The sequence below is a fragment of the Schistocerca piceifrons genome, chromosome 2 (genome assembly GCF_021461385.2).
Source record: "Schistocerca piceifrons isolate TAMUIC-IGC-003096 chromosome 2, iqSchPice1.1, whole genome shotgun sequence".
Classification (NCBI taxonomy): domain Eukaryota; kingdom Metazoa; phylum Arthropoda; class Insecta; order Orthoptera; family Acrididae; genus Schistocerca; species Schistocerca piceifrons.
In genome coordinates, this window is record NC_060139.1 from 388,784,805 (window position 1) to 388,810,999 (window position 26,195).

Here is a 26,195-nt window from a genome sequence, read left to right on the forward strand (position 1 = left end):
AACCACTTGGTTGAAAGAGGACACACCCTCCCCTTTCTGACGTCCGGTTCAAATGGCTCTGAGCACTATGGGACTTAACTTCTGAGGTCATCAGTCCCTTAGAACTTAGAACTACTTAAACCTAACTAACCTAAGGACATCACACACATCCATGCCCGAGGCACGATTCAAACCTGCGACCGTAGCAGTCGCGTGGTTCCAGAATGTAGCGCCTAGAACCACTCAGTCACCCTGGCCGGTGTCAGGTAGCTGCACAAAGCTGAAAAGGGTAATTTCATGGATATCCTGGAGGAGATTGAGATATACTGCCATCTGAGGTCATCTGGCGTTCACCTGCTCAATGAGCAAGTGCTGGTGAAAAGCAGCCAGTTTTGGAAATTCTTAATGGCCTCCTGCTTCTGGGCAGGAGATGCCATGACACAGGAATGTGAACATGAAGTGTATTGTGTTGATTCCATTTTGTTAGTACTGAACTGTGCTACATTGGCTGTACCATCAAACAAGTAAATTCAACTACTAGCCTTAAGGGCTAAGTGTAAGGAAATTTGTTAAGGCTTTCGTGGCCACTTGTTGACAAACTGCCTATTGGCTTCTGTCTCCGGTTCTTCGGTCGACGTTCATCTAATGATCTTTCTGACGTTTCGCCAGCACGTGTGGCTGGCATTGTCAAAGCTTCACCCTCCATGGCCGGTGGTGAACTGGAGCCGAGCTCGCGGCCACAGACTATATGCACCTGGCGCGCCAACATCCGAGGGCTTCTCTGCGGTCATTTCCGGTGCGGTTCTCCTCTTGCTACCTGCGATGGTCGTTCGCTGCAGTACGGGAAGCCAGGATCCGTTTACCTTAAGGCTTTCCTCTTTCATGTTCAAACTGTTCGCGTGTTTTTGTATTTCTACAGCTTCTCTGAACAAGCGCGTGTGATAGTGCTGCTCTACAGCCAGAACTTACGTGTCAGCGAATTTTATTATGTGGTCGGTCTCATTCAGTGCGTGCTCTGCCACGGCCAATTTCTCCACCTGCCCCAACCTGCAATGTCGCTTATGCTCTTTGATGCTGGTGTTAATGGATCGTCCAATCATTCCGACATAAACTTTTCCACATGTGCATGGTATACGGTATATTCCTGACATTGCAAGTGGGTCTCTTTTCCCCTTCGCTGATCTAAGACACTCTTTGATCTTCCTTGTCGGTTTGAAAATCGTCTTTACGCCATGTTTGCGCAATATACGGCCGATTCTGTCCGTCACTCTGGGAATGTATGGCAGAAAGGCCGTACCCAAAGGCCGTACCCGACATTTCTTTTTCTGGTTCCTTACTTCGCCAAGTGTTTGGCTCTGTTACACTTCTAATATAAGTTGTGGAGTACCCATTGCTCCTCAGGACAGTTTCCAGGTGTTGCATTTCTCGTTTGAGGTGTTGCGGCTCACATATTCGTCCTGCTCTCGTTACGAGCATACTAATCATGCCTCTTTTCTGACTCGGGTGGTGGTTTGACAGTTTGTGCAGGAATTGGTCTGTGTGTGTCGGTTTTCGATACACGCTGTGTCCCAGGTTTTTGCTGTCCCATGTGACCAGCACATCTAGAAATGACAGTTTCTTGTCCTTTTCTACTTCCATGGCAAATGTTATGTTGGCATGGAGGCTGTTCAAGTGTCTTAGGAAGTCACCGAGCTGTTCTTCACCATGGCTCCACACCACGAAAGTATCATCGACGTACCTGTACCACACCTTAGATTTGCAAGTCGCCGAGTCCAGTGCCTGTGCTTCGAATTGTTCCATGAAGAAGTTGGCCACCACTGGACTGAGAGGACTACCCATGGTGACGCATTCCAGGTGTTCATAGAAATCACCATTCCACGTGAAATAGCTCGTGGTGAGACATGCATGGAAGAGCTTTCTGATGTCTTGCGGGAAAATGGAACCGATGTGCTCCAGAGCGTCACTGAGTGGCACTTTCGTAAATAACGAAACAACATCAAAGCTGACCAGGATGTCGTTTGGTGAAAGTTTCAGTTTTTTCAGCTTCTCAATGAAATGACCAGAGTCCTTAAAGTATGTGTCTGTCTTCCCCACGTGTGGCTGGAGCAGCGAGGCCAAATGTTTGGCCAATTTATATGTCGGTGAGCCAGGAGCGCTAACGATCGGTCTCAGTGGAACGTTGTTCTTATGGATCTTGGGTAGTCCATACAACCGAGGTGGTAGGGCTTCTGTGTTGCGCCGAGCGAAACCACCAGCTTGCAACCTGAAGAAAGAAGAGGTACAAGCCATTAAGAATCTCTACACCGACAAGAGTATATTGCTACTACCTGCCGATAAGGGTAATGCGACCGTCGTAATGAAGACCAAAGATTATGAGCAAAAGCTCCGAGACCTATTAGATACAACGACGTACCGAAAACTAAGCGCAGATCCAACGCAGCGTATCACACGGAATACGAATCGATTAATCAAGGCGTCTTCTCTGCCGGCAGACATACAGAGAAACCTGCGCAACACAGAAGCCCTACCACCTCGGCTGTATTGATTACCCAAGATCCATAACAACAATGTTCCACTGAGACCGATTGTTAGCGCTCCTGGCTCACCGACATATAAATTGGCCAAACATTTGGCCTCGCTGCTCCAGCCACACGTGGGGAAGACAGACACATACTTTAAGGACTCTGGTCATTTCATTGAGAAGCTGACAAAATTGAAACTTTCACCAAACGACATCCTGGTCAGCTTTGATGTTGTTTCGTTATTTACGAAAGTGCCACTCAGTGACGTTCTGGAGCACATCGGTTCCATTTTCCCGCAAGACATCAGAAAGCTCTTCCATGCATGTCTCACCACGAGCTATTTCACGTGGAACGGCGATTTCTACGAACACCTGGAATGCGTCGCCTTGGGTAGTCCTCTCAGTCCAGTGGTGGCCAACTTCTTCATGGAACAATTCGAAGCACAGGCACTGGACTCAGTGACTTGCAAACCTAAGGTGTGGTACAGGTACGTCGATGATACTTTCGTGGTGTGGAGCCATGGTGAAGAACAGTTCGGTGACTTCCTAAGACACTTGAACAGCCTCCATGCCAACATAACATTTACCATGGAAGTAGAAGAGGACAAGAAACTGCCATTTCTAGATGTGCTGGTCACATGGGACGGCGAAAACCTGGGACACAGAGTGTATCGAAAACCGACACACACAGACCAATACCTGCACAAACTGTCAAACCACCACCCGAGCCAGAAAAGAGGCATGATTAGTACGCTCGTAACGAGAGCAGGACGAATATGTGAGCCGCACCACCTCAAACGAGAAATGCAACACCTGGAAACTGTCCTGAGGAGCAATGGGTATTCCACAAATTATATTAGAAGTGTAACAGAGCCAAACACTCGGCGAAGTAAGGAACCAGAAGAAGAAATGTCGGGCACGGCCTTTGGGTACGGCCTTTCTGCCATACATTCCCAGAGTGACGGACAGAATCGGCCGTATATTGCGCAAACATGGCGTAAAGACGATTTTCAAACCGACAAGGAAGATCAAAGAGTGTCTTAGATCAGCGAAGGGGAAAAGAGACCCACTTGCAATGTCAGGAATATACCGTATACCATGCACATGTGGAAAAGTTTATGTCGGAATGATTGGACGATCCATTAACACCAGCATCAAAGAGCATAAGCGACATTGCAGGTTGGGGCAGGTGGAGAAATTGGACGTGGCAGAGCACGCACTGAATGAGACCGACCACGTAATAAAATTCGCTGACACGTAAGTGCTGGCTGTAGAGAAGCACTATCACACGCGCTTGTTCAGAGAAGCTGTAGAAATACAAAAACACGCGAACAGTTTGAACATGAAAGAGGAAAGCCTTAAGGTAAACGGATCCTGGCTTCCCGTACTGCAGCGAACGACCATCGCAGGTAGCAAGAGGAGAACCGCACCGGAAATGACCGCAGAGAAGCCCTTGGACGTTGGCGTGCCAGGTACATATAGTCTGCGGCCGCGAGCTCGGCAATGGAGGGTGAAGCTTTGACAATGCCAGCCACTCGTGCTGGCAAAACGTCAGAAAGATCATTAGATGAACGTCGGCCGAAGAACCCAAGACAGAAGCCAATAGGCAGTTTGTTATAAGGAAATTTGTTATAATGTTCTTTGCAAGCATTGTGCCACAATTGAAATTACAACATACGTTATGTAAGAAATTTACGTCAACAGAGGGCCTTAGTGCAGTAACACCCTGAATTAACAAACCCTCTTTTAAGGAAATCATCAGTCTTGATAAAATGCCCATAAGAACAATGTTATTCCTCCCTGCTTTTAAGGGACTCTGCTGTACATGAAACTTTTGCAAACTGAAATCCAGTTTTTACGCAAATCGTAACATATTTACATATTTGAGTGTCTTTCTAATTTCCTTCCATTTCATTTCACTTTTTTTTTTAATGCAGTAAATGGTAATTGGTTCAACTGTTCTACACGTACATAGATTGTAGTCAATAACTTGACTTCCTTGTAACGATACCAACAGATGTGATGAAAGAATCAGGAATTGATTTCCATGTGACTTAGGTCATGTGCTGTGTCACCATGATAACTGAATCTAGCAGCGATGGGCCAACTCCGGTTTAAGCCAAACTAAGTTGAAAGTATGCATAAGTCGAGTTCAAATCAAATCAAAAAACTGAGAACTTTCAACACCATTCCCTCTTTTGTGTCATAGTAGATAACCATTCAATTCAGTTCACCAAATTGAGCTTCGTGGCACCAATCGGTGACTACAAAATTAAGTCACAAACATGATAGATACAGCATAGGAAGCAGGTCTTTTGGCTTGAAATTTTGATGATAGACTTGTGAAAAGACAAACATGCTGTGTAGATTTTGAGGGCTATCAGGTGATCATAGGGGATCCAAATGATTGTTTATGATGATAACTGCATACTGCACTACAGGTCAACTATATAGGCTTTTGTGGTTTGAAATTTTGCAAACATGCTTGTGAAACATCTGAAATTTGCAGTAAACATTTTGACAGCCATTGGTCAATCGCGAGGTAGTCAAATGGCTGTTCATGAGCATGAATTCATACCACAATTTTTGATTTATTGTTTTGAAAACAGACTTGTGAACCATTCAAAACTTGCTGTATGGATTTTAAGTTATCGGATGATCTTCATATAGCCAAATGGAGTGTCACGAGTATAAATGAATATTGTACTATGGGCTACAACTTTTTAAAGACAGACCCATGAGACACTCACAATTTACTGTATCCGTGTCACAGTGGTGAGCACCTAACTAGTGTGAAACAACCTGTAACACAGCACCAATCGCCATGCAACACATTCAACTTGAGTTAGTAATAATCTCAACCCATGATAGATCACTCCATAAACCAAGCTGTCCCTAGAACTTATTCAAAGCAAGCTGGCAGGAAAAGCTAAATTACCTTTCAATGTCATTTGCCATGTTCATGTCTACTCGGGTTGTAGCTTCTCTTATGATACAGAAACCAAACAGAGTTGCCAGCAAAACTCTAATAGTGTTCACTTCCTTCATTAGTATCTGCACTGTTTGTGAACTAGTTTGATTGCAATTTTGTTTCTTATATGAAATTCGCAATCAAAACTGAATACACTTTTTTTACTGTATGGCATCCAAATGTCTTATGTAAAAGTATATGTTCCACCTATTGCAATTTTTTTTTTTACAAGCTACATATTCAATGTTTTAATAACTGGCAATCTAATAGCCATGCCTCAACAAAAGCTTGAATGGCTATCTCTCTACATGTCGCAATTTTGAGTCTTCTGGCATGATATTTTGAAGACAGTGATGCATCCAGAATTTGCTGTAATGGTTTGTTGGTGATATTATGATCTTAAGTTAACCAAATGCCTCATCACGAGCATTAATGGGACCACACTACAGATGAAATTTGAAAAAACACTCATGAGACACACTGAATTTTCTGTAGGAGTTTGACAGTGATCAGACGATCTTAATGTAGCCAAATGCCACTTTATGTGCATGAATGGTTTTTGTACTATAGGCCACATTTTGAAAATACACTCATGAGACAACTGCTAGGTCATCGGTCCCTTAATTCGATTAAAATAAGTCCACAAGGGTGGAAGTAAAATAACCGAGATATACAAAACAGAGCTGGAAGGAAGGAGAAAAAACACAAGAATGAAAAGTGCAAAGAAACACTAAAATGGACAAAATCGGACAAGCAAACCACAGAGGGACACAAGAAACATGCAGAAGAGATCAAAACAAGAGAGCACATTACTATGGCTGGCTGGCCACGAGAATAAAAAGGAGAAGCCAGCCACTCTGCAACACATTAAAACCTCCACCCTAAAAGCACCAGGGTGAAGGACACACAGGGACAAAGGTCATGTGCTAAAACTTAGAGCAAATGATAAAACTCACCCTCACGAATAAAACGTAAAACTAAAGCTGCTGTTGAGGCACTGTCGCCCAACACCGAAGGTAGGGTGCTGGGAAAGTTAGAAGTGCAACGCAGAGCGGCTAAAAGTGGGCAGTCCAGCAAGAGGTGGACAACTGTCATTTGGGAGCCACAGCGACATTGAGGTGGGTCCTTGCAAAGGAGGAGGTAACCATGCATTAGCCACATATGGCCAATGCAGAGCCAGCAGAGGACAACTGATTCCCTTCGAGAAGAATGCACAGAAGACTTCCACACACTCTTAGTCTTCTTAATGAGACACAGTTTGTTGTGTGTACTGTTACGCCATTCCGTCTCCCAAAGCTGAAAAACCCTGCAGCGTAAGAAGAACGCAGATCGCAGATCAGTTTCGGAGATGCCCGTCTCCAGAAGCGGTTTTCACGTAGCCCCGTTTGGCAAGTTCGTTGCCTGGGATTCGAAAGTGTCCTGGGGTCCACACAAACACCACTGAACGACGCGACCATTCCATGGCATTGATGGACTTGTGAATGGATGCTACCAAAGAATGGCGAGGGTTCCACTGCTCGATAGCTTGAAGGCTGCTCCAGAATTCAGTACACAGGAGAAATGACTCACCAGGCCATAAGCAAAAATGCTCAAGAGCACGAGATATGGCCGCCAGTTCTGCAGTGGAAACACTGAAGCCATCTGGCAAGAAGTGCTGTTCAATATGTCCTCCATGAACATACAAAAAGCTGTCGTGACCATAAGGCATCGAGCCATCAGTGTAAACCACTTCATGGTCCCTGTACATGACGAGAATTGAGATGAACTGATATTGGAGAGCCGCCAGAGTTAACAGTCCTTGGGACCACTGCAAAAGGTCCAACGAATCTGCGACCTAGATGTACACCATGTAGATGTACATGAATGGACCTAGAGGAAAGGTGGTAAAGAGAAGGACTCCAGTTCAGACAGATGGGACTGGACGCGAACCACGATCTTAAGCCCTGACCTCTACCGCTAATGCAGGAGATGAACCGCTGTGGTTAGGAAAAAAGGCCGGTAATTCAAATGTGCAGGAGAACTACGAATGAGTGCAACATAACTGGCGAGCCATTGTGCACACCTAACCTTCAATGGAGGAACTCCGTCTTCCACCAGGACACTGGTCACCAGACTCATTCTAAAAGCTCCCGTCGCTTGGCGAATGCCACAGTGGTGCACTGGGTCAAGTATATGCAATGCTGTGGGTGCCGCCGAACCGTAAACCAGACTCCCATAGTCAAAGCGGGATTGAACAAGGGCTCTGTAGAGCTGAGCAGTGTAGAGCAATCTGCACCCCAGTTGGTGTTGCTCAGCCAGCGGAGAGCATTGAGGTGCTGCCAGCACTTCTGCTTAAGCTGATGAAGGTGAGGTAACCAAGCCAATCTGGTGTTGAAAAGCAGTCCTAACAATTGGTATGTCTCCACCACAGTGAGTGGATCATCATTAAGGTAAAGTTCTGGTTCCTGATAAGGTAAAGCTCTGGCTCCGGATGAACAATGCGATGCAGACAGAAATGCATGACACCCGAATTCGCGGCTGAAAACTGGAAGCCGCCCATGACTGCGCCTTGTGAATGGCTCCCTGTAGGTGCCGCTCAGCAACACCAGTATTGGTGCAGCAGTATGAAATGCAGAAGTCATCCACATACAGAGAAAGTACAACTGACAGCGCTACAGCTGCTGCTAGACCGTTAATAGCCACTAAAAATAGAGAGAGACTCAATACGGAGAATACGGAGAATACGGAGCCCTGCAGAACACCATTCTCCTGAATACGGGGAAACTGTGGGAGGCATCGACTTGGAACACAGAAAGTACGGAGTGGCAGGAAGTTTTGGATAAAAATCAGAAGCGGGCCCTGGAGACCCCGCTCATACAATGTGGCAAGGATATGATGTTGCCAGGTCGTGTCATATGCTTTACGTAAGTAAAAAAAGATGTCGAGCAGATGTTGGCATCTGGAAAAGGCTGCTCGGATGGCAGACTCAAGGGACACAAGATTATAAGTGGTACAGTGACCCTGGTGGAAGCCACCCTGACATGGAGCCAGAAGGCCACGTGACTCCAAGAGCTAACCCAACCACCGACACACCATACATTCCAGCAGTTTACAAAGAAAGCTGATGAGGCTGATGGGCCAGTAGCTATCCACATCAAGCAGGTTTTGACCGGGTTTGAGCACCAGAATGATGGTGTTCTCCTGCCATTATGATGGAAAGGTTTCATCGCACTACATCCTGTTGAAGATGGCGAGGAGATGTCGTTTGTAGTCAGACGAGAGATGTTTAATCATCTTACTGTGGATCCGATCCGGCCCAGGAGCAGTGTAGGGGCAATGTGCAAGGGCGCTGAGGAGCTCCCACTCTGTACATGGGGCATTACAGGGTTCACTGTGGCGTGTAGTGAACAGGAGGGCTTTCCTTTCCATTCACCGTTTGAGGGTGCGAGAGGCTGGGGGGTAGTCCTCCAATGCAGAGGCTCGAGCAATTGCATTTGTGTTGGTAGAGAGCATGCCTTTGATGTTAACACCAGGGACACCTGTTAGAGTCTGATCTTCACCCAGACTTGGGAAGGTGATGTATGGCACCCAATGGTCGACACATATTTCTACCAACACTCCTGTATCCGTCGTTTTAGAAGCAGGCGAACACGGTTACAAGGCTGCATAAAGTCCATTAGGTACTCTAGGGATGGGCAGTGGTTATGTCACTGTAGAGCTCACTGACACTAATTGCCTCAGCAATTTCCGGCGACCACCAAGGGACTGTTTTCCGCCAGGGGCATCCTAGAGAACAAGGGATCGCATTTTCTGCCGCAGAAATTATCGCTGTGGTGACCTGCTCAATCACAACATCGATGGCACCATGTGGGGGAGATTCAACGGTGACAGCAGAGGTGAAGGCTACCCAGGCTGCCTTGTTTAAAGCCCATCTGGGTAGGCGTCCATGGACATGATGCCGCATGAGTGACAGGAAGATGGGGAAGTGGTCACTACCACACAGTCGATAGATGGGAGAAGGCCAGGACTGAAAACGGAGAAATCAATGACCGAATATGTGCCATATACCACACTGAAATGTGTAGGGGCATCTGTATTTAAGGGGCAGAGGTCGAGTTGTGACAGTAAATTTTCCACCTCCCTACCTCTTCCAGTAAGCATGGCACCACCACACAAGAGGTTATGCGTGTTAATATCTCCCAAAAGTAGGAAAGGTTTAGGGAGCTGATCAATCAGGGGAGCTAATACGTTGAGGGGTACTGCACCATCTGGAGGAAGATATACATTGTAGACAGTTATTTCCTGTGTCGTCCTTATCGTGACAGCCTCAGCTTGAAGAGGGGTTCGAAAGGGCACAGGTTCACTGCATACTGAGTTCAGGACATAGACGCAAACTCCACCTGACACACTATTATAGTCGCTATGGTTCGTTAATATCCCTTATAGCTGCGGAGGGCAGGGCTCTGCATTGCAGAGAACCAGGTTTCCTGGAGGGCAATGCAGACAGCAGGTGTAAAGCTTAGCAGCTGCCGTAGCTCAGCCAGGTGGTGGAAAAAACCACCACAATTCCACTGGAGGATTACGTGATCGTGAGACTGGGAAGGCATGAAACACTCAATGAGGCAGCCTACACCTCAGGCTTACCTGCTGCCACCAGATGAGTACCTGCACGATCGACATCCATTGTGTTTGAGGGCTCAGCAGGACCTATGTCCTAAGCGAATGCCAGAATCTCCACCTCATCCTCAGATACAGTGCTTGGAGGTAGTGGTGGTGTGGGTGCCACTGCAGTGCCTTAGTTCTTGGGGATCTTTTTCTTTTTAGGTTTCTCTCCAGGCCCTTAGGTTTGTCCGGCTGGGAGGGCTTCACTGATTCAGTCTCAGGGACTGAGGAGAACTGTGAAGCCCTACAACCAGCTACCTGTGGTTACTTCAGCCCCTAGCGAGTGTCAGCTTTGCCACCGGTAGGAACCTGGGAAGGGAGCGGCCCAAGGGATCCCTTCCTCCTGAAGTAGGTTGCGCAGGAAGAACAGGGAGGGAAGTGCCCCACACCATCAAGGGTGTAGGTGGAGTCTGACAGCTGTGAGAGCCAACTGCACACGGTGGAACGGAAGATGGTAGAACCATTGTCACACGGGCGGCATACGTTGATATCATATGCACAGGATGTTGCCTCTCATATTTTCTCTTAGCCTCAGTGTAGGTCAGTCGGTCCAAGTTCTTTTATTACATTTTTTTCTTTCTTTCTGGAGAATCCTGGAGTCTGTCAGGCAAGTCGAATGGTGCTCTCCGCAATTGACACAGATGGGAGGCGGAGCACAGGGAGTATTGGGATGTGAAGGACGTCCACAATCCCGACAGGTGATGCTCTAAGTACAGCAGGAAGACATATGGCCGAACTTCCAGTACTTAAAGCACCGCATTGGGGGAGGGATATATGGCTTTACGTCAGGTAGAACATCGCCTTGACCTTCTCGGGTAATGTGTCACCCTCGAAGGCTAAGATGAAGGCACTGGTGGCAACCTGATTATCCCTCAGACCCCAGTGGACTCGCCGAAGTAAAACGGACACCTCACTTCTCTAAATTGGCGTGCAGCTTTTCTTCGGGCTGCAAAAGAAGGTCTCTGTGAAATATGATACCCTGAACCATATTTAAGCTCCTATGGGGCATGCTGGAAACAAACATGCCCCAGCTTGTCACAGGTGAGTAATGCCCGTGACTGGGCAAAGGATGCTGTTTTGATCAAGACTGGTCCTGACCGCATTTTGGACAATTGTTCTCTAAGTGCTGAAACTGAGGTTTCATTGACAAGAAAGATTCCCCATCAACTCTCGTTCATACAAGGTACCGGGGTCGCTGCCATCCTTTGTCTAGCATGCCACCCATTGTTTGGCCAGGGGGAGGGGGACAATTTGGGGTCGTATTTCTTAGCATTGAAGTTAGACCTTGACTGCTTAGAGACTGCTGGTGTTTGACAACCAGCAAGAGATGACGTATTACACTTTATAGCGTGTCAACTGCCCTGATACCACCCACTACGACCAGGGGCCCTCTCCACGAGTGCCAGCCAGCTGTAGCAGAGGCAACCTGGCAGGATGCCCACTGCCGGGAGTCCCAATGCCCCAGGGTGACAGGCATCTACTCCTTGGCATACATGGGGAGTTAATGGCGCAGCCATCAGCAGAGCGATCCCTGTGTGGTCAGGCGGCTACAACCAACAGGGTACGTGGATGTCCCACCACAACGGACTGGCTACCGTGCTGGATATCAGGCGCAAATGAGCTAACGAGTCCATTCAAATGGTTCAAATGGCTCTGAGCACTATGGGACTTAACATCTGTGGTCATTAGTCCCCTAGAACTTAGAACTACTTGAACCTAACCAACCTAAGGACATCACACACATCCATGCCCGAGGCAGGATCCGAACCTGCGACCGTAGCAGTCCCGCGGTTCCAGACTGAGCGCCTGAACCGCTAGACCACCGCGGCCAGCAACGAGTCCATTATCGTCGACAGTGCAGAAAGCAATACTGCACAGAAGATGGAGGAAAACACACCCAGGAGGGTGGTCTCACCCAACAGCTGGAGAACGAACGGAAGAGCAGATCCACGTCGACAAAGGATGCGCAAGGCCTCAGCGCATGATGCACCATGTAAGGTGCCCTTACCCAATTGGCTCGCTCTTCGGTAAAATTTTGAAAATGTGGGTCAAATCCTACAGGGGACCATCACATAAAGGCCAGGCAGGAATACCTCGGGCCTATTCTAACCCCCAGTCTGGCAGGGGGGTTTCCCTCAGTCACAACATTAATGTTTCTATATAGATCCCTTGTACACACACACACACACACACACACACACACACACACACACAAAGCTTCACGAAGTTTGATGAAACAAAATAAATAATAATAAGCTACTATACTTTTATAGGTCACAGATAGTGACACCCCATTCTGCAGGAATAGACTTAATTCTGTTCAACTTTGATTCAGTTTGGAAGACAGTGATGAACTCCAACCTCACACAAAACCGTCATTGAGAGTGGCGGCCGCTGTGCACCGCGCAAACAACTCAAGTTGGTAACAATCTAGCTCGAGGTGACCTGAAAACCCCTGAACAGAGTGAATCTGGTCTGGTAACTGACCCACCTCTAGACTCTACAGTACACAGAAAAATAAGTGTAATTGTTTGTTTACGGAAATGTTGAAGTTTCCAATTTTAATTTTGTGGAGTTATGGCCTTCAAATGTTGGAAGTTAACAACTCAACAAAAGTTGATGATTATCTGCATCGTAAATGATAATCTTATCAAATATTTCCAACATCGCAAAGAAATAAGATATAGTCCCGTCTACATGTGCAGCATATTTAAAAATAAGGAAGGATTCTTAGATGACAAACCTAACAATTCCTACGGATCCAAAAAGGAGGGACACTCAGTTGTCTACATTCAATGACATGGAAGATATTCTTCTAGTGTGGTTTCAAGAAGTAGAAGCACTCCTAGAAGTGGGAACATACTGCGAGAGAAGGTTTGTGGAATTGCTCTGAAGATCAACACTGAAAATTATGGCACATCTAATAGCTCATTGAATCATTTTAAAGAACATCATAATCTGTCATTTGGAAGTTTAAGTGGAGTGAGAGGCTCTGGCCATAAGAGGTGTGAACTATTTGAAGAACATTACGTTGCCATGATTGATGCAGGTCTATGAGCCCAGATAAGCTTTCAATGCTGATGGAACTGCCTTCTTTGATAATTTATTTCCTGCAAAATCATATTCCATTAATGGACAAAAATGCCACAGAGGTAAAGAAAAAAGGTAAGAGAGGTACGATGCTTTTCAGTGTAAATAATGATGTAAGTGGAATGTTGTGTTAATTCCCAGGTGTTTCCAAAACATAAAAATGCTACTTTATACTTTTGAGTACAAGAGCAGACACTGGAGATGGAATCTTTATGACTTTTGCAGGCATTTAGATGCCACAATGGGTGCAACAGGAAGGAATTTGACTCATCGACTAATGCCCTATACATCCCATGGAGCACAATTTCTGAGGAATGTATATGTTTTTCTCTGAATGGCACAAGTCATATGTAGACTCTGGATCTACGTACAATACACACTACTCTGTTAACGCCAAATACAGAGTAGCACTTGTGCATCAGTCAGTTTCATTCTTTGAGAGTAAGGAAATGATGAGTCTCAGACTTCTACAGGTATAGGTTTGTTGCTGCACAAAATTCTGTGACACAACAGACTGTTAAATTGTTCCACAAAGGATGGCTGTGCCACTCAAGTTGCTGCACAAGAGAACACTGTTCCAGAAGAATGCTGGAGTAGCAAAACTGATATTTCTAAAAATGCAACATTCCAGGACGTAGTAGTGATGATGGTGCCCTGACTTTTATACCTGAGATTGATGCAAATGAAGTGCTTATGAAGGAACACTGGTAGGAGCTCCCAGTGACAATGAGCAAGAAGAGGAACAAAAGGGAGAGTGTTGCATCAAGTTTTGTTGCTGCTGCACAGGGAACTGATGCTGTCAGGTATTTCTTTTCCTCTCTTAATGTAAACAAATAAATTCTGACTTATATCAACGAGCTAGAGCAGCAACTTCTTTCACTGCAATATGCTGGAAGAACAAACAGGACATCTTGATTTTTAAAAAAATAAAGGACATGTTCTGCGAAAAATGTCAATTTTGTATTTATTACATTTAAATTTGTAGCCAAGGATATTGGCAATTTTGTAATTAAATAGCATTTTCATCACCTAATGCTTGAATTATGATTCTTCATCACTCTTTCCATGTGCTGTGGCAAAAACCCCATTTACGGAAAACCTTATTCAAGGAAGAAATATCTGTGTTCCCGAAGATTTGTTAAAATGAGGCTTTACTGAATTAATGAGATGATTTCCAATGCAAAGCATATAGATAGAGTTGAGAACCTAAATGCTGATGTAGTTGAAGTTGTTAGTACAGGTAGTGCATGAAAAGGTTGTCTAAGCTGATCAGGAATGTAGAACATTTGCAATTTACAATAAAGTAAAGACATTTCATGTAGTTAAAACCAGTGTACATAAAACTGAACTAGAAAGTAAGCAGGTACAAAGTTGGAAAAGTACACTTTGTTAGAGGAAATTAAAATGTTGCCACATTCTCGGTATTAAGTGAAGTCAAAACTTTCGCATGTGACAACAGAGTAATCAATAACTGATGGTAGCTTCTAACGTGTATGCATTGTTTACTGGAATGGTAATTGCGAACTGTATAATGTTCAAAGATTCTGATATACTTGCAGTTGACTTGATTGATGAAAGTAGGATTTCATCCAATGCTGCGAAAACTAGGCCAGGAATCTGGGATCAGATGAATTTTGGAAGTAGGAATAGGTAGGAGGTACACTGATCCTTCGTGGATACACTACTTGTTGAGTACAGTTGTGCATCCAACCTGCTAACAACTCACAATCGCTGTCATTCAAAAGGTGTGATTAATTTGTAACTTAAGAGGTTGATAGTCCAATTGTATAGAACTATGTAAACCACTCGCAGAAACATATAATCAGATACTGGAAGAGATATCTATGTGGAAGAAGTATCTAAATGCTCCATATCCATGCAAATGTGATTTAGTCTGCCACCAATTAAATGTGACATTATTTGTTGATGAATGCAGCGTGTCGATCTGTTTTAAATGCTGAAACTCCTGACAGTTATAAAGCTGATCATAAAATCTTAGTTGTGTTTCAATAAATGTGACTCAATTGAAAACTATGTGCTGCAGTGTAGTGCACTTTCTTTAACAAAAGTCAATCCAACCCATTAACAGCAGCAGTACAATCCAAAACGTGTATGCGATATGAGCCAACTAAATGCAAATAAACCTTTCAAGTACATTACAAGGACTGCTCCCATGTAAAATAAGTTTTATTTATCAAGAAGGAAAATTTTCATGAAAATCAAATAATAATTACTGACTAAGAAGCTTTACCTCTTTTTTATTGTGTATGCTACCACTTAAGCTTCTGAAGCAAAGTTAGCGGGTTCCAAAATGCTGGCCACTCAATCTTATTGTGCAGATTCCTAACAGTTTCAGCAAGACAATGAAGCCATGCTAAATTTTTCTCCTAAAAGAATGTATAGTGTCAGCCAATTTTATATTCTGGGTTTTTCACGATCATTGATCATTGCAGAAATTGTGGGGACCAATATGAAATGAGTATATTTCAAATCAAGCACAGTCCCTATCAGTAACTTGCAACATATATTTTATTGTCTCTTGTGGTCTTGATTTAGCAAAAACATTAATAGCAACCTCAGACCTTACACAGATGATGGAATTGTCTGTAATGAAGTAGGCTTACTACCTACAAAAAAGAGGCAGCACAAATATTCAGTCTGATATTGATACATTATGTGATCAAAAGTATTCGGACACCTGGCTGAAAATGACTTACAAGTTCGTGGCATCCTCCATTGGTAATGCTGGAATTCAATATGACGTTGGCCCACCCTTAGCCTTGATGACAGCTTCCAATCTAGCAAGCATACGTTCCATCAGGTGCTGGAAGGCTGGGGAATGATAGCCCATTCTTCACAGAGTGGTGCATTGAGGAGAGGTATCAATGTCGGTCAGTGATGCCTGGTATGTAGTCTAAGTTCAAAAACATTCCGAAGATGTTCTTTAGGTTTTAGGTTAGGACTCTGTGCAGGCCACTCCATTACAGGGATGTTATTGTCATGTAACCACTCCACCACAGGCCGTGCATTATGAACAGATGCTCAATCATGTTGAAAGATGCAATCGCTATCCCTGAATTGCTCTTCACTAGTCGGAAGCAAGAAAGTGCTTAAAACATCAATGTAGGCCTGTGCTGTGATAGTGCCATGCAAAACAACAAGGGGTGCAAGCCCCCTACATGAAAAACACGACCACACCATAACACGACCGCCTCCAAATTTTATTGTTGGCACTACACACGACGATGTTCACCAGGCATTCGCCATACCCACACCCTGCCATCAAATTGCCACATTGTGTACCATGATTCAGCACTCCACACAACATATTTCCACTGTTCAATTGTCCAATGTTTACAGTCCTTACACCAAGCGAGGTGTCGTTTGACATTTACAGGTGTGATATGTGGCTTATGAGCAGCTGCTCGACCATGAAATCCAAGTTTTCTCACCTCCCACCTAACTGTCATAGTGCTTGAAATGTATCCTGATGTGTAGTTTTGAGTTCCTGTGTGATGGTCTGGATAGACTTCTGCCTATTACACATTAGAACCCTCTTCAACTGTCAGTGTTCTGTCAGTCAACAGACGAGGTCGGCCTGTACACTTTTGTGCTGTACGTGTCCCTTCACGTTTCCACTTCACTATCACATCGGAAACAATGGACCTAGGGATGTTTAGGAGTGTGGAAATCTCGCATACAGACGTATGACAGAAGTGATCCCCAACCATCTGACCATGTTCGAAGTCCGTGAGTTCTGCGGAGTGCCCCATTCTGCTCTCTCAGGATGTCTAATGACTACTGAGGTCACTGATATGGCGTACCTGGCAGTAGGTGGCAGTACAATGCACCTAATATGAAAAATGTATGTTTTGGGGGTGTCCGGATACTTTTGATCACATAGTGTATGACTTTAAAGTTGTGCCAACTTGCTCTAAATGACCACAAATATAAAATTGTGCTTTTCAAAAATTGCAAAACTTCGTATCCTAAGACCAGAAAATCGATGAGTCACAATTTGAATCATTCAACTCACAAATAGCTGTACGCAACATTTCATACGGACATGGAACGAAATGAACACACAGGCCCAGTAGTAAGCAAAGTGTATGGCAGACTACTGTTCATCAGTAAGACACTAGGAAAAACAACTAGTCGCACTGGAGATTGCTTTCAAATCACTCTTACAACCCATCCTAGAATATTGCTGAAGTATGTGGCGCCAGTCCTGAACAGGACTACCAGGGGATATTGAAAGTGTACAAAGTAGGCTATCATGAATGGTGACAGGTTTGTTTGCGCTGTATAAGACTGGCACACAGCTGCTGAAAAATTGGAAGTGATACGCCCTTGAAGATAGATGCGAGCTATCCCACAACAGCCTGATTACAAAGTTCCAAGAACCTCTGAATACAGTAAAACCCCATTTTTACATTCCTGTATTTTATGTTTTCTCACTTTTTACGTCATTTTTGTCGGTCCCAGAAGAAGTCTTATTCTCCTAACGTAATGCTTTCCTGTTATTAATGATCCCACGTTACAACATTTTCTGCAATTTTAAGTTTTCTCTGATGTTATCACAAGCTTTAACATTGATTTCCACACAGATTTCTGCAAACAGTGCATCGTATTCCTGCTCAAAGTCAGCCTTGGATCAAAGCAGAAAACTCAGACTATACACAAAACTGTTGATCATGTAACAGAGCATTAGTGCAGTAAGCTAGATTTTCATTGTCAATGTGCTGGGTCATGGCCACTTGTGTTACAGGTTTGCAGCATCTGGAAGGTAGCAGAAGTATGAGTTATTGCCTTAAAAATAACTACGATCTGATGATAGTGACTCTAGTAGTAACCTCCTTTCTGCTCACTGCATTTTACTTCAACAGTTTTAATTTAATGTCACAGTCATTTATGCAAATAAACACCACTTTTGAAGACAGCTGTCTCTATAATGGGCTTCCACAAATTGTTACTTCTGTGTGAAATACTGTGTGTGTGCAGTCTCAGGTTGGTACAACCTGATGTCAGACAAACATTCCTCCTCCAGATGCCATGTAACATGACTATTTCCGACCTCTTTTTCACCTAGGACATCCCTGAACCAGGTAACCTCCTTGTCGGCAAAAAGCTGTAGATTTCATGCCTACTATTCTCTGTTTGCAAAGACTGCTAACTTCAGAGTTATAAACATTATTGTGTTACAAGTTTTACTTATCATAATTTTGTAATGGTTATCAATAATGAGTCTCACATTACAAAACGGATATCTTTTTAATGTGGTTTCATGACGGAACAAACCTAATTGCTGTTAGAAAGAGGAACAATTATTTCAGATAATTTGAAATAGGCAAAAAGTTTTAATTTCATATTTCGAAAAATATAAAGAGAATGACAGTAAGAGTAGTTTATTCATTTTCAACTTTTTGTGTTTCCCTAGTTTTCCTGAATTTTACACTTTTTGGGTCAGTAACAGGAAAGAGTAAAAAGGGGGTTTTACTGTACACACATACTACAATTCCCTATTGTAGTGCTCCCACTGTGACAGCAGACAAGATTAGACTAATTACAGTGCACTCAGCAATCACTGTTCCTGCTCTCCATACACTAATGGATTATTGATTTACAGATGGCAGCTTTTTCCAGGGGCATCTGTTTACGTCATGTGGTGAGAGAAAATTGTTTCTTAGTGTAGCCTGAATTCAATGGATAATCTCCATCCTACTACTTAGTAAGTTCTGGCTACTCTCACTGGTTAGTTTCTTAGTAGAGTGCCCACAACTACAGTGAGAACTTCGGTCATCATCATACATTCATTCTCCGATTATCTAATGAGTAAACAAAATGTGAGTTCCTTGAATATTTTGCCAACTTTCAGGCATGCATCCAGGACAGTATTATTTTCTCTTACAATATTTCAGATGATTACTTTACAGCCATTTTGAAAGTGAGTCACTTGCAAATTTAAACCACTTGACACGATGTTGTGGAGTGGAGTAAATGCATGTGTCGGAGATAACACTGTCAGTAACAATGGGAGTTGCTGATAACCAATTTACTGTAATTTCTGCTAGAACAAAGATGTGGGCCTGATAGATGTACCAACAAAGACCTACATTAGCACAAATGGCTTACAACCAAAGATGATCTAGTATTGTAGGAAACTGTGATTTTGGCTTTAAATTTTGAAGATTCTTTCAATAATAGGATGATACTGGCACCACCAACTAAAAAAGAAAAAAATGTCATTTCAGAATGAATGACTGTGCATAAATAATGCACTGCTTAAAAGACAGCATCAGTTCAGAAGACCACTATCCATCCTCCATATCAGTTTTCTTAGGTTACAGATTAAGTACAATACTACACACTAACTGTTAGAATCTCTACCATAAATTGAAAATGATAAAATTACATTTTCTTCCTCCACCCCATTGCCTTAATATGGAAATGCAATTGAAAAGTATACAAAATTAATGCAACCATTTCTTCCTATCATCATAATGAAACACTGTATTGCACTGCTAGCTGCAACAGGCAAAAAATGTGCTTTGTTGGTTCCACACATCTTTCTAGATTTGACAGAGATAAACTCATGCTGGAGTGTTGTTCTCTGGCACATCAGTGTAGATGTTGGGACAGAAACAGCTAAGTAAAAAAAATCCATGTGACCCAAACGTTTATTTATATGAAAAAACCAAACTTCAGAATTTTCCTTTGTGAGAGACCATGTGTTCATAATTCGTGTTCCAATTTGAAATTCTAGATTCGCTTATGTACTGCTGTGTCACTTCTGTGTAATCTTTCACTGCTCAATCTAATTTGTAGTAAATCGGCATTTGTGATTTAGTTACTGTAGCAGATATTCTAACACATTGTGATACGTCTAGTTTACCCTTAAAGAAGGGTGTGTGTGTGTGTGTGTGTGTGTGTGTGTGTGTGTGTGTGTGTGTGCGCGCGTGTGTGTGTCTATCTATGTATCTAAAAACAAAGATGATGTGACTTACCAAAAGAAAGTGCTGGCAGGTCGATAGACACACAAACATACACACAAAATTCAAGCTTCCGCAACCAACGGAAGGACGGGTATACACTTGCGCGCGCACACACACATATATACAGACACAAGCAGACATATTCCTGGCCTTTGAATATGTCTGCTTGTATATATATATATATATATATATATATATATATATAATGGAAGGAAACATTCCACGTGGGAAAAATTATATATAAATACAAAGATGAGGTGACTTACCGAACAAAAACGCTGGCAGGTCGATAGACACACAAACAAAAATGTTTGTGTTTGTTTGTGTGTCTATCGACCTGCCAGCGTTTTTGTTCGGTAAGTCACCTCATCTTTGTATATATATATATATATATATATATATATATATATATATATATATATATGTGTGTGTGTGTGTGTGTGTGTGTGTGTGTGTGGGTGGGTGCGCGCACAAGCGAGCGTATGCCCGTCCTTTTTCCCCCTAAGGTGAGTCTTTCCGCTCCCGGGATTGGAATGACTCCTTACTCTCTCCCTTAAAACCCACATCCTTTCGTCTTTCCCTCTCCTTCCCTCTTTCCTGACGAAGCAACCGTTGGTTGCGAAAGCTTGAATTGTGTGTGTGTTTGTGTTTGTGTGTCTATCGACCTGCCAGTGCTTTCTTTCGGTAAGTCACATCATCTTTGTTTTTAGATATATTTTTCCCACGTGGAATGTTTCCCTCTATTTTTGAGTTTGCTAATAACTGCAATCAACTTCAAAAAGTTTTAGGAAATTAGTAATTTTTACCACAAGTTTTTCTGTTGCCTTAATAGAAATCTTGTTTTCAGTAAATGCTCCTTTTAGAAAATTAGCAATTTTTTTTCCTCAACAGATATAAAAGAATCAGCAGGCTTAGTATAAGGTTATTTGTTCACTTGCACCAGCCAAAGTGCAGTCCCATTGTGAATGCTTTTCTCAAACACAGGATCAGTTGGTTGACATTCGTAAGCAGCTGGAAATCATCATGTCTACTGTCAAATTATCAGCAGCTGCTGTGAATCGGTGTGTTGGAAGAGCTCCCGAGAGTCCTGTAAATGTGGTACCAGTACCAAAGGTACCTTAAGTACTATTCGCTCCTATGGAACTCGCCTCCTCTGCAGAAAGTACAGGTTCTGTCATTACTCGTCCTTTAGACAGGTAGATCTAGGCATCCTGCACTGTGTGGACAGGATCTGGGAGGACTCCGGGTGTTACACTGATCCCCCTAACCAACAAGTCTGAGTTGCTGTCTTCCACTGAAACTGAGCCAGTGGAACTCAGTTCACTGTTTTGGTAAAACCCATTTGATCTGGTGTCAAGAGGGAAACACAAAAAGGTAGGGTCTATTAATTGTCAGCAGTTCACACGTATGGCAAATGCTGGTACCCCTTAGGGAAATACCAGCAAGAGACAAGAAAGGACACAGGTGCACTCAGTGAGTATGTTTGGAGGCCTCAGTCAACACGTTGAAAAGGCTATTCTGACAGACATTGAAAGAAAAGGGTGCCAACAACTGCAGATTGTAGCACATGTTGGAACAAATGATGCCTGTCATCTGGGCTCTGATGTCCTACCTCAATCATTCTGCTGACTGGCAGAGAAGGTTGGGAAGACAGCCTTGTGCAAGGAATTTCAACAAAGCTCACAATTTCAGCATTTTCTCCAGAATTGATTGCAGCCCTCTGGTCCTGAGTGTGGAGTGAACTAGAGACTTCGAAAGTTTTATGACAAGCTGGGTTGCGACTTCCTGGACTTGAGCCATAGGGTTGAGAACTGTAGGGTGGACCGAAATGGATCAGATGTGCACTACCCATCAGAGGCTGCTACCCAGGTAGCTGACTGTGTGTAGGATGCACACAAGGTTTTTAGAATAGGTGAATCTCGGTTCAATCTAGGTAACAATGGCTGTAGGAAACCCAGAAGTAACAGTGTAAGATCGACAAAAATTCCTCTCGAGGGAGTGAGTATTAAAATCCTAATTGTTAATTGCCAAAGCATTCGCTACAAAGTGTCTGTGTTCGAAGCACTCTTGAAAAGCAGTGAAGCTCGTATAATGCTAGGTACAGAAAGCTGATTGTAACCTGAAATTAATAGCAGTGATATTTTTGGGGAAAATTTAAGTGCTTATCAAAAGGATAGGCTAATGGGAAATGGAGGTGATGTACTTGTCACAGTAGACAAGGAACTTAAATCCACCGAGATAGAAATTGAAGCTACATGTGAGACTGACTGGGCAAGACTCAGTATCACAGATGGGCAAAAAATGGTAATTAGATCTTTCTACTGCCACCAGCCTCATCTCCTGATGTAACCAAAAACTTTAGGGGGAAAAAAGAAAAACCCTCAGTTCACTTGTATGTAAGTTCCCCAATCATACTGTGATCATTACAGTTTTGTTAGTGGTGGGCATGAGAAGAACCCTGTGAAACATTACCAAATACCTTCTCTGAAATCTACCTAGAACAGATAGCTCAGAACCCCACTCATGACAGACATGTAAAGAACCGACAGCGTCATATCTCAATGAGGATCTTGAAAGTTTCCGCATAGGGCAGGAGCACGTAGAGGATCTCTGACTCAAGCATAAAAGAACAGTCGACAATCCACTGGATAGATATGCATCCAGTACAACAGTTCTTAGTCAGAGGGACACTCCATAGTCACTGTAAAGAAACACAAAGAAACAGACTACTTTACGAAGGAAAACCCAGGAGAATTGCCCCAATTTAATCCTTGTACCACGGAAAAGATGAGTAAAATCAGTATTAGTGTCAGTGGTGTTGAGAGACAGCTGAAATCCCAATGAGATTATATACTGAATTTGCAGCTGAATTAGCCCCCTTCTAATTATAATCTGTCATAGATTCCTTAAATAAAAAACCGTGCACTGTATTTGGAAGAATGCACAGGTAACACCCATCTCCAAGAAGGGTAGTAGGAGTGATCCATAAAACTACTGTCCAATATCCTTGACACTGATTTGTTTTAGAATCTTAGAACATATTGCAACCTTGAACTTAATGACGTACCTTGAACAGAATAACGTCCTCCATGCCAATCAGCATGCCTTCACCAAAACAGTCATCATGTGAAACCCGCCTTGTACTTTTCTCACAAGACAAAGTGAAAGTTTTGGATCAAGGCAGTCAGATGGCTGCAGTATTTCTTAATTTCCACGAAGTATTTGACTCAGTATCACAAGTACACTTATTGTTGAAAGTTCTATCAGTATGGGGCATCAAGTGAAGTTTCTGATTGGACTGAGGACTTTTCGGTACGTAGGATACAGCATGTTATCTCAGATGGAAATCCATCATCAGATGTGGAAGTACCTTTGGGTGTGAACAAGGGAAGTATGTTGATATCCTTGCTGTTCATGTTGCATATTAATGACACCGCAGACAATACTAATAGTAACGTCAGGCTTTTCGCAGATGATGCAGTTATCTATAATGAAGTAACATTTCAAAAAAGCTTCATAAATATTCAGTCAGATCTTGTTAAGATTTCAGACTGGTGCAAAGATTGGCAACTTGGATTAAATGTTCAGAAATATAAAATTGTGCACCTCACAACATGAAAAAACAATGGAATATCCTATGACTATAATATCAATGAGGCACAGTTGGAATTGGCGAACTCACACAAATACCCAGGTGTACACTTTACACAGATATGAAATAGAATGATCAAATAAGCTCAGCTGTGCATAAAGTAGGTGGTAGACTTTAGTTTATTGGTAGAATACTGGGGAAGTGCCATTACTGTACAATGGAGGTTGCTTACAAATCACTCATATGACCCAACCTAGAATGTTGCTTACATGTATGGGAACCATACACTAGAACTAACAGGGATACTGAATGTATACAGAGAAGGGCAGCACAAATGGTCACAGGTTTGTTTGACCCATGGGAGAGTCATTCAGTAATGCTGAAGAAATGGAACTAGCAGATTCTTGAAGATGTGAACTATACCAGCAAAGCCTACTGACAAAGTTTCAAGGCTCTAGGAACTTAATACATATTGCTCGCAAGCGGATTGTGAGGCCAAGATAAAAATAATTAGAGAACACACACAGACATTCGAACAATCATTCTTCCCATGCTCCATAGATAAATGGAAAAGGAAGAAATCCTACTAACAGGTAAAATGGGACATACCCTCTGCCATGCACTTTGCGATAGTTTGCAGAGTATGGGTGTAGATGTATTTCCAAAGAAGTGAAGGCTGGACTGGAAATAATTTTTAATCTGTACTATTTTCCTCCAAATAAAGTTAGACATATTCTACTTGTTCGCAGTATATTTACTCCCTCGTGAAGTTCGTTGTAAATCATCCATTGCAGTTCAAAAGGAACAATAATGTGTATAATTACATTATCAAAAGTAAAAATGACATTCAGACATTAACACAAAAGGGGTGCACCATGCTGCAGCATCAAATTTTGGTCACTTACCCATTGATAGCAAAGTAAAATTTGAAAACAAAGTGAAAGGAGAATTTCTATTAGTGTAATGTGTAAATAGTGGTGGGTAGGAATGACTACCTCACATCTGAATAATAATAATAATAAAGCTTATAAATGTTCTCCATGAAGCCATATTTAAAAATTAATTTCCAATGTGAATGTGAAATGACTTATTCCATACTATTGCAATTTTTCATGCAAAATGAACCATGGAACATGAAACTAACAGAAAAAGTACTTACTTGCTTCTGGTTTGTTGAGATCAAAGACTCTGATAAGCTTTTCATTGCTACCAGTTACAAAAAGTTCACTATCTGAAGAAAAATTAACACTCTTTACAATATGATTATGTTGAAAAGAATGAATTTCTTCACCAGAAACAGCATCCCACACCTGAAAGGAATAATACACAGAATAAACTGATTGGACTACTGTAATAATTACACACTGATTTCCGTATATTAGAGCAAAATCACAAAAACAGCAATTTTGAGAAACAAAGCAACTGACACAAAAGATGAAATATCACTACAATGATGCATGAAACAGCCATATGGAAACAAGTCGCAAAATATTTCTGTCACATATACATAGCACACAACTGCACACTTATGAGCAGAGTATCAACTGGTGCTATGACAGAAAAAAGGTGATACAATCAACTTTTTTGAATGGTGTGGAAGCATAGTTTATTGGTCAAACTACAACGAAAAGCCATTAGTTCACATGCAGCTAATAGAGAATACCTCCAACATATTTGTCTGCACAAGAGGATGGCAACAACATCACATTTGGAACAGCTCTGGTGGTTTAACTGCAGGAAAGCTGATGATGCAGACCAGCTGACCTATGAACTTACCTAGTACATGCCGATGGCTGCCATAGTAAAGCTTGCAGACACCAGCATCTTCATCACTGCACAGTACCCAAAAGCCATGGAGAAACAAACAAGGTGAGGTCATCATAATCCCAATGCTAGGAAAGGACTCTTGCTTCCCCCTCAAACTACAGGCCAATTGGCTTGGTAGCTGCACTATTAAAAATCTTCAAACCTCTGTACCTCAAATGACTCCTGCAACATATGGAAGCTGAGAACTCCTCCCTGAGAAGCAGTCTGCAGTAAGAGGGCATGTAACATGTCTACTTCTATGCCTTGTTGAGGTTGTAATGGATGCCACAAGGCACTGAGAGAACTTTGGTACTATACTTCCATATCGATGCGACTGTGTGGCATGAAAACCTCCTGTACAAGCTACTCATTCAGGGAATTCTTACCTTCATGGGCACACTTTCCCTGTGTGTGCACAGAACAATGTTTTCACATCACATCCTCGCTGGCGTTCTACATCTACAAAAATACTCCACAAGCCACAATATGGTGCGTGGCAGAGCACACCCTGCATCACTCCTATTTATTCTCTCCCCCATTCCACTGGGAAACAAAGTGAGGGAAAAAACTTGTGAGACCTTATTTCTTGTATCTCATCTTTGT

The 26,195-nt window shown here is 42.9% G+C and overlaps 1 protein-coding gene across 1 annotated transcript in view; it reads right to left on the reverse strand.

Annotated features, from left to right (window-relative positions):
- Positions 1 to 26,195, reverse strand: part of LOC124777524 (serine-threonine kinase receptor-associated protein) — a 76,987-nt gene that overhangs the window by 13,807 nt on the left and 36,985 nt on the right. Inside the window, exon 3 of the mRNA XM_047252971.1 lies at positions 24,946 to 25,096. Within this exon, the coding sequence (XP_047108927.1) occupies positions 24,946 to 25,096 (151 nt within the window). The remainder of the gene's footprint in view (positions 1 to 24,945; positions 25,097 to 26,195) is intronic.